This window comes from Bombus vancouverensis, chromosome 6 (assembly GCF_051014615.1).
Source record: "Bombus vancouverensis nearcticus chromosome 6, iyBomVanc1_principal, whole genome shotgun sequence".
NCBI classification, from domain to species: Eukaryota; Metazoa; Arthropoda; class Insecta; order Hymenoptera; family Apidae; genus Bombus; species Bombus vancouverensis.
Window position 1 is genome coordinate 17225642 of NC_134916.1, and position 7927 is coordinate 17233568.

The window sequence follows — 7927 nt, forward strand, 5'->3', positions numbered from 1 at the left end:
GAAATTAAAAATAAAATACGAAATGGATAAATTTTCGCGGGAGCGTATAAGTTATTTCGGAAATTCGTAAAAGAGACAGTGAAATGTATTTTCTTTATTTACATTACAACTTTAGGTTGTTTACAGTTTTCAATATACATATGACATAATTCCAAGAAAAAGATAAAAAATGTTTAAGTAACGCAACAAATTATGATTTATATATATATGTCGGAGGTGAAAGGTCACCGGAGCCTTCCTTCTGGAACCTCGGAAAGGAACCCATAAACTTGTAATTAAAGTTTACAGTTATAATTAAACGATTTGTCGTCACTCTACCCAATCCTACCTGTTTGCGATTTACGATAATAAACTTGGGCTCAAGGCGACCATCAGTCGCCGAACGTAGCCGCGATCAACGGGACGGGCGTTTCGTCTAACGAAGGCGTGGAGTTATAGTATGACCCTCATTAAAAGAAATACCCATAGAGGTATACCAGATGATGAGGAATACCAGATGTTGAGGCACGTACACAGCACAAGTCCAGCCAGTCCGGGGAGCCGCTATAAAACCTGGGTTTTTTAGGCAATTAAGATTTTTGCAAACGGACAGGCAGCTTTTGTCCCAAATCGACCAATCGACAGCGACGCCGATCGGAGGAGCTGGCGTACCTAGACACCCCATCAGAGGTTGTCTCGGTGGCGACGTTGGGACGAAGATTCATTCCTTCCGGAGACCTCATCGACGAAGGGACTAGCACCGCTTGATCCGCGAGTAGTACACGTTTGAGCTAGGGCAAGTCTATCTCTCATCCCGTTGACCGCGGATTCGTTACCGGACCTAAGATCAGCGTCATTAGCACTACAAGTTATACACCGCTGCTGTTGATTGTCGCGTCGGGAGTGTTCATTCGCGTGCGAGCAGACCGTATTCGCGCGACACCACAACGATGGCCAATTCCAAGGAAGATCCACCGAACGCTCACAACCCTGCTTGTGACCATTCTACGACATATATATATATATACACACACACACACACACATATACATGTGTATATATGCATTCTACATGCATTAGTACATATAAATATTAATATTTGTAAATATTCATATCAGAAGTAACCTTTAATTATTCAATTTAAATATAAGATAAAGTGCATCACGTTTTACTAGATAATTATCATGTTTAATTAACAAATTGCAATATTCACACCTCCTATAATAACTCGAAATTATGTGACAATTCAGTCTTAAAGTAATTCAAGGCATAACCATAGTATAATATTATTATAATAAGAAAAAGACAACGAAGATAAGAATGTTGTATTCATTGTCTAATGACAATATTTTATTATAACATATTCACGATACTAAAGAATATATATATATATATATACTTGCATAAATGAGTCATGAAAGTCAACATATGTAATTTACAGACACGCGTTATTCAGGATTAGCCGCCGAGGTTTCTTCTACATCGTCCGCAGTTACTCCTTCCTCTATCAAATCTTTAGCTTCTGCATTGTCTGCAGCTACTCCTCCCTCTATCAATTCTTTAGCCTCTGCATCATCCGCAGTTACTCCTGCCTCTATCAATTCTTTAGCTATTGCATCTGGTAACCAAAGACCACTATCAACACATCGTTTCATGTGATAGAATGCTTCTTTTCGTGGCATCACTGCCAACGTTTCTTGCAATAAAGCATGATCTTGGGTTTCAAAGCATTTTTGTAGAGGCTAAAAAGAATATATTGCAGTAAACACATGCTATATCAAAATAATAAGCATAAATATTTACAATAAATTTGCTTGTACCTCTGGTAGACTTTCAAATACTTCAAGCGGGTCAAGACCACCTGGACCTCGACGCGCTTTTTTCTCCTCTTCCTCAGCTTCTTTAAGGGCATCTGCTACTTTTTCAACAGCTCTTTTACGTATTCTTTCTTTAAATGCTCTCAATTCATCTTCGAAAGAATTTCTATGTTCTAACTCAGCATTTTGAATACGACTAAAGAAGGAACCTACACATGCTCTTGGATCAACATCTAGTTGTTTTGATAATTCTAAAATATATTGCATACATATACATTGATGCGCAACGTGTTCCATTAGATCATGTTTCTGAAATTAATAACATATTGATAAAACAGATTCATGTCATTATCTATTATCTATTACAAACATTCAACTGTATATATACTTACTTCTTCTATTTCTAGGTTAATACACCAGATAACCAAGTAATTTGCAGTATTTTCGCATACTAACTGGGGATTATCTTGTAAAAATTTCTTACTATCTTCATACCTTCCGAGCATACCAAATTCTTTCAACTTCTTCTCGTTTTCTTTTGCAAATTCTTTCATTTTTTTTTCTTTCTCTTCATCTGACAACCCATTGTCATCTCCCTTACGTGGTGATCTCTTATTAATCACTGTTTTTGTAAAACCATCTTGTCCAATAGTATCAACATTCCAAGGTGTTAATTTCTCTTTTTTCTTTATTTCCTCTTCCCTTTCTTTAATCTTTAAATCTTCTTTTTCAAGATCTTGCAAAATTTTTTTTAGTTCGGTTAAATCTGCTTCCTTTTGTTCATTTTCTAATTTTTTAATTTTTTCCTCTGTTTCTTTCATTTTTTGTCGAGTTCTATAAATAATATAAGTTTTTAAATTAATGGTGGTAAAATATACATATTACTATTGTGGATAATTTATGTATGTAACTTTATGTTTAAAAATTAACATACTCTGTCTTTTTCCTCTGATGCTCCTCTTGCTCACGTCTCCTTTCTTCCATTCTTTCAACCCTTGCTTGATGACGCCATCTAAATAATGATGGTGTATCAATGTTTGGGTGAGTATCATCCTCATCGTCTGAAATCTGACAAGTATAAATTTTAGCACCATACATACATATCATTGTTTATACATATAATATACTTCATAAATTATTTTAGGTACATAAATATACTAATTATAAACAAGTACACTCAATGAGGAAATAGAAAAAAAGACAAATATTAAACAAAAAAATGATATTAGATTTAGTATAATAAGCTTGTACTGAAGAATGTACTCTATTTTTTCTCAATTTATAAACAATAAATACCTAGATAAAAAAATTTTCTTCTAGACAGCTTCTAAATTTCATAATTATTTTATATTTTTGTCAAGTATATAAATAAAAAATTGCTTCGGAATTTCTACTATTACTCTAGAATATTCCATAAGTATACTGGACCAAAACTAGGGTTCCTACCTCAATATCTTTCCATTTGCTATAATCCACCATCGTTCAGCCGGTTAAACGTGCTTTCTATTCAATAATGTATCCTTATGGAACTGATTAGTTTATAAATATGACTTGTGTATAAAGTTTCTTTTATTTTCTTATTTTTATAAAAGCAGAAATACGACGCCCTTACTTGTCGAAGTTTAATTGTCAACTACATTGGTGTGAACATAGAACATATTCGCACGAGATAATCGTTCGATGTATCATACCAGTGACTCTCAATTATTTAAATTGATTCGTACGAAATTAATAAACATATACGATATACGTAATTAACTTTTATTAATAATATTAATAATATAAATTTCATGACATTAGTGATAATAAAAAATATTTGTATACCTCTTTACCACAGAAAATGCAACTTGTTAAAACAGTATATGATAGTTTAATTCAAAAATGCATGATTAAATACTGTAGAAGTTTATACGATAGCCGTATGCGGCAATTTCTTTAAATTTTATTGGTTGTAATCCTTCATTCAAAGATATGGTTTTGCTTTCTACGTATAATATACATAAAGATTAGACATAAGCACGTGTACTCCAAATACGCTGAATTTGGCGTTATATACAGGCACTCTAGATTTGTTGATCTTCAATGAAAACGTTTCATTTAATTCTTTCTTATTCACTGAATTTTATACCTTGAAAATAATGATTGGTATGCGAATGAACGCGTTTAATGATACAGGACTTGGTGAACCAGAACAAGATGCAAATACCGCACTTATAGAATTAGATAAAGGTATGTTTATAGTCTTCAAGTTAACCTCGAATCAATTTTTCTACAGTTCTTATCGTAGTAAAAGATATTTTTTAGGTCTACGATCAACAAAGATTGGCGAACAATGTGAAGCCATAGTGCGATTTCCTCGATTATTCGAGAAATATCCTTTTCCTATATTAATAAATTCTTCTTTATTAAAATTAGCAGAAGTTTTTCGTACTGGCAGTAATTTTTTACGTGTTTGGGTCCTTAGAGTATGCCAGCAAAGTGAGAAGCATTTAGATAAAATTTTAAATGTTGATGAGTTTGTGAGACGTATTTATAGTGTTATACATTCTAATGATCCTGTTGCTAGAGCTTTGACTCTGCGAACATTAGGCAGTGTGGCTGGTATTATACCAGAAAGACAACAGGTATAATTTTATTAACTTTTATACCTTAATTTGTATCTTTTGTTACGTACAAACTTTAAAGCTGAAACATTATTTAATTTATAAGGTTCATCATAGTATAAGAAGATCATTAGACTCTCACGATTCAGTTGAAGTTGGAGCTGCAATATATGCTGCCCAAATGTTTGCTGCACAATCAAAATTATTTGCTGTTTCCATGTGTAGCAAAATATCTGACATGATTAGAGGTCAAGCAACGCCAGCATCAATGAAATTACAACTTATACCTATTTTACAATATATGCATCATGATACTTTCACAGCTTCAATGGTATGTAAATGTAAACTTTAAACTTGTAAATAGAATTCAAATATTTTTTTAATAATAAGTTTGTTAAAGGTAAATGAGCTTTGTATGGAACTCCTTGGTAGCTATCCAGCCGTTGAATTTGTGAGAGTCACATTAAGCGCTTTAAGTACACTAGCTTCTGCAACATTAATTGACGTTCCACAACAAGTTGCTCTTTTATTACGTTACCTGCAAGACGATCCAAGATTGACTATCAAACGCCATGCTTTACATCTACTGCATTCGTTAGCAAGAAGAGGAGCACATTTATGGCCGCAGGGCGCACTTAATAATTTGATAGGTAAATATAATAAATAGATAATTTTATGTGATAAATAAAGATAGGTGTTTAATGAATTTTATATTTTAGAAAGTACTACAACACTTCTACAAGATGGTGCTGGGAATAAAGACCTTCTTATACGAACGTTAGACGTAATCGAGGTTATTACTCATTCATAAAATAGCAATGAAGGAAGAAAATTTGTTAAATATTAGGATTTATAAATAAACTTTTAATATTATTTAATTTAGGTACTTAGTCAGAGTGCAGTAACATGTGATGCAAACAGGGAAGAAGGAAATCCCCTACTATCATTATGTGTAAATGCTTGCTATTCTCCTGATCCTTTCATTGCAGTGAAAGCAATTACTATTTTAGCTAGAGTTGCATGTTATTGGTATGTAATTAATAACTTTTTTATCTGTGATGTTAGAATATAGAATAGCTTGAATTATGTATAACTGAATTTTTAACCAAAATCTTAACTTTTTACTCATAGCTATGAAGAAAATTTGCCAGCTTATGGTATACAAGATGTTGTATCTTGTCTGGAATCTTTGATTGTACTATTAGCATTGGATGACAAGTATTTATATCAGTTGAAAGTTTGTTTACGTTCGACAGTAAAACTATGTCAAGCTCAACCTAGCCATTGTGCAATATTTGTCGATGCTATAGGTAGTACACTCTTCAATACTCATGCAGAAGGTGGACAAAGTGAGAAACAAGCACTTGCTTTATGCGAAGCATTGGGTGCTATTGGAAGTTTAGGTGAAAATACATTACTTCCACTTTTACCAGACATATTAATAAAACTTGAACAAACTGTGCATGTACATACAAAGGTAAAGTTAAACGAAATATATATATGCACACTTCATAAAAGGTGAATAAAATAAAACAAGTTTTTTCAAAGGTAATGTTATGTACGCTACTTTTTCAAATGATAACGGGAGGATATGAATGGAATTCAGAATGTTTGGAAGCAGTAGAAGAGGTTATTAAAAATGTAGATGGTTGGGCTAAATATCGAATTGCACGTAGTGCTGCAAGATATGGTCATCATACGATAGCAACTCAAATATTTAGGAGTTTAAAGGAAACAGTTGCGTCTGAACAATTACACTTTTGGTTATGTGGTTTGGAATTAGTTACGAAAGCTGAAAGTTTTCTCATGTTAGTTTCTATTTGTTGTCTGTAACTCATTTTATGGAAGTATATTCCTATTCCTCAAATCATTACAGTGAAAAAGCGGGAGAAATAGAGGGCAGAGAAAGAATTCATACGGTGGAGAAGTTAAACAAAGCTATTGCGCGTTACGCGAGTGCATGCGCTTCATTAAAAGCTGCTAGTACGCCATTACGAAGTTTACAATTTGCTAGCGAATATTCGAAATTACGGTGTGAATTTCTTCAAGCCATTGTGCAACTTTTACATTCATGCAGGTGCTTTGAATAAATATCATAAAATTACTGTTACTCTTAAGTTTTAAAAATTACATAAATATAAATATGTTTTAGATCTCTTTGCACAGCTCCACCACCTGCTATTACATGTACAGTAGTTTTAAGTACAAAAGATGACCTACAGCGATACGGACGTGTTACTAATCAGGTACTTTATTCTATCTTACATTTTCAGTCCCATTTTGAATATAATGCTTACAAAATGATGTATATTTAAAAGTTGAGGAAATCAGCTCAAGAACTTAAAAACTGTGCGGAGAACTACCAGAAACTTTATCAATCAGCTTTTGATGCTGATCCTGGATCATTAATAAACATACGAGCGTATCCTTTTCAATACGTATTTGATTTCTAATTTATAGTTAACTTTAGTATGGTTTTTGACTTGACTTACCGTATACAGATTACAAGAAATTTGTCGTTTGTTAGCGAACAGCATCGAGCGTGTTTGCAACAGTACAGGAATTCAAACGCATCAACAAAACGAAGTCAATTTTAATTTTGGCGATACCGTAGAAATGCGTCAACTGGCTCGCTGTTGCACCGAGTTACGTCGTTTAGCGCCAAGCTATATAGATGAAAAGAAGACAACTACACTTAATCATTCGAGAATAAACTGCTTAGTCTCACAGGTGATGTTATTAGCTGGACCAAAAATGAGATTACCTATACCTCGATATTATTTCCAAGCTTTGCAAGCAACCAGTGTCAAGTTGTCTGTCTCACCGCAACCACGTGTTCTTGGTGAACCAGTATCCGTTCCTCAAGGAAGTCAATTAGCGTTAAAAGTTGAAGGAGTGTTACGACATGGTCGACGCGCTTCTCTTTATCGTTCTGTCGCTGCTGTTTGTATTTCTATTTCTACTTCGCCTCCATCTAAGATTAATTCGGATCAGAAGGTATGAATAAATATATTCGTTATGGTAAATTTTTTTTATACATATCTATATTGATACCAAGTCCATAAAAATAATGTTTACTAGCAGGATTCTAATACCAACGAACTACAGCAAACGGTTACGCCACATCGCGATTTCTTCGCTTGTGAATTCTTACTTTCATTAGGAAGTCCGGGTACAACTACAACACAGTGTGTAAGTAATACCACTAATGTCAACAATAACGTAAACAGTAGTGGTGGACAATATCAAGTTACGGCAAGCGCGAGTATACTTGACAAGGATGGCAATGTGTGGAAATGCGGACCGCGTTCCACGCTTCAAGTCAGGGTACACGAAGAGCCAACTAAAAGAAAGTTACCATAACAATGTGATCGTGTATTTTTTATTATACAACATTGTGCATACACAGCATATAGAATAAAAAATTGTTTTACTTTAATCAAAATTATCATAGTGTTTTATTTTTAATTATCCCCTTATAAAAAAATGTCTTATTTTTTGTAAAAATTGGATTTGTTTTTGTAGCAC

At 33.5% G+C, this 7927-nt stretch overlaps 2 protein-coding genes across 5 annotated transcripts; one reads left to right on the forward strand and one right to left on the reverse strand.

Moving 5' to 3' along the window:
- Positions 1-74: 74 nt before the first annotated feature.
- Cdc37 (cell division cycle protein 37) lies at positions 75-3444 on the reverse strand. The gene is made up of 5 exons (XM_033339958.2): positions 3243-3444; positions 2731-2864; positions 2189-2630; positions 1800-2105; positions 75-1721 (listed from the first exon to the last, which is right to left on the reverse strand). Exons 1-5 carry the CDS (start codon positions 3273-3275, stop codon positions 1428-1430), a joined length of 1209 nt encoding a protein of 402 aa, XP_033195849.1. The 5' UTR covers positions 3276-3444; the 3' UTR covers positions 75-1427.
- A 246-nt stretch (positions 3445-3690) lies between these two features.
- INTS7 (Integrator complex subunit 7) lies at positions 3691-7847 on the forward strand. Of its 4 annotated transcripts, none has more exons than XM_076619203.1 (13): positions 3692-4025; positions 4101-4420; positions 4506-4730; positions 4800-5049; positions 5119-5192; positions 5283-5428; positions 5531-5876; positions 5948-6207; positions 6276-6476; positions 6552-6645; positions 6718-6821; positions 6901-7396; positions 7481-7847. In XM_076619203.1, the coding sequence occupies exons 1-13, from the start codon at positions 3935-3937 to the stop codon at positions 7760-7762; spliced, it is 2889 nt and encodes a 962-aa protein (XP_076475318.1). In that variant the 5' UTR covers positions 3692-3934; the 3' UTR covers positions 7763-7847. The 4 variants fall into 4 exon arrangements, with proteins under 4 accessions (XP_076475316.1, XP_076475318.1, XP_076475317.1 ...); XM_033339955.2 differs by having other exon boundaries at positions 3695-4025; positions 7484-7847; XM_076619201.1 differs by having other exon boundaries at positions 3691-4420.
- The last annotated feature ends 80 nt before the right edge of the window (positions 7848-7927 follow it).

Excerpts from the sequence above, each read along its gene's own strand:
- Cdc37 (XM_033339958.2), bottom strand. The coding sequence starts at position 3,275 with ATGGTGGATTATAGCAAATGGAAAGATATTGAG. Across the intron at positions 2,631-2,730 it reads CATCAGAGGAAAAAGACAGA|AACTCGACAAAAAATGAAAG; the intron begins GTATGTTAATTT and ends TATTATTTATAG. Across the intron at positions 1,722-1,799 it reads TATTTGAAAGTCTACCAGAG|CCTCTACAAAAATGCTTTGA; the intron begins GTACAAGCAAAT and ends TATTCTTTTTAG.
- INTS7 (XM_076619201.1), top strand. The coding sequence starts at position 3,935 with ATGATTGGTATGCGAATGAACGCGTTTAATGATACAGGACTTGGTGAA. Across the intron at positions 5,193-5,282 it reads GAACGTTAGACGTAATCGAG|GTACTTAGTCAGAGTGCAGT; the intron begins GTTATTACTCAT and ends TATTTAATTTAG. Across the intron at positions 6,822-6,900 it reads TCATTAATAAACATACGAGC|ATTACAAGAAATTTGTCGTT; the intron begins GTATCCTTTTCA and ends TACCGTATACAG.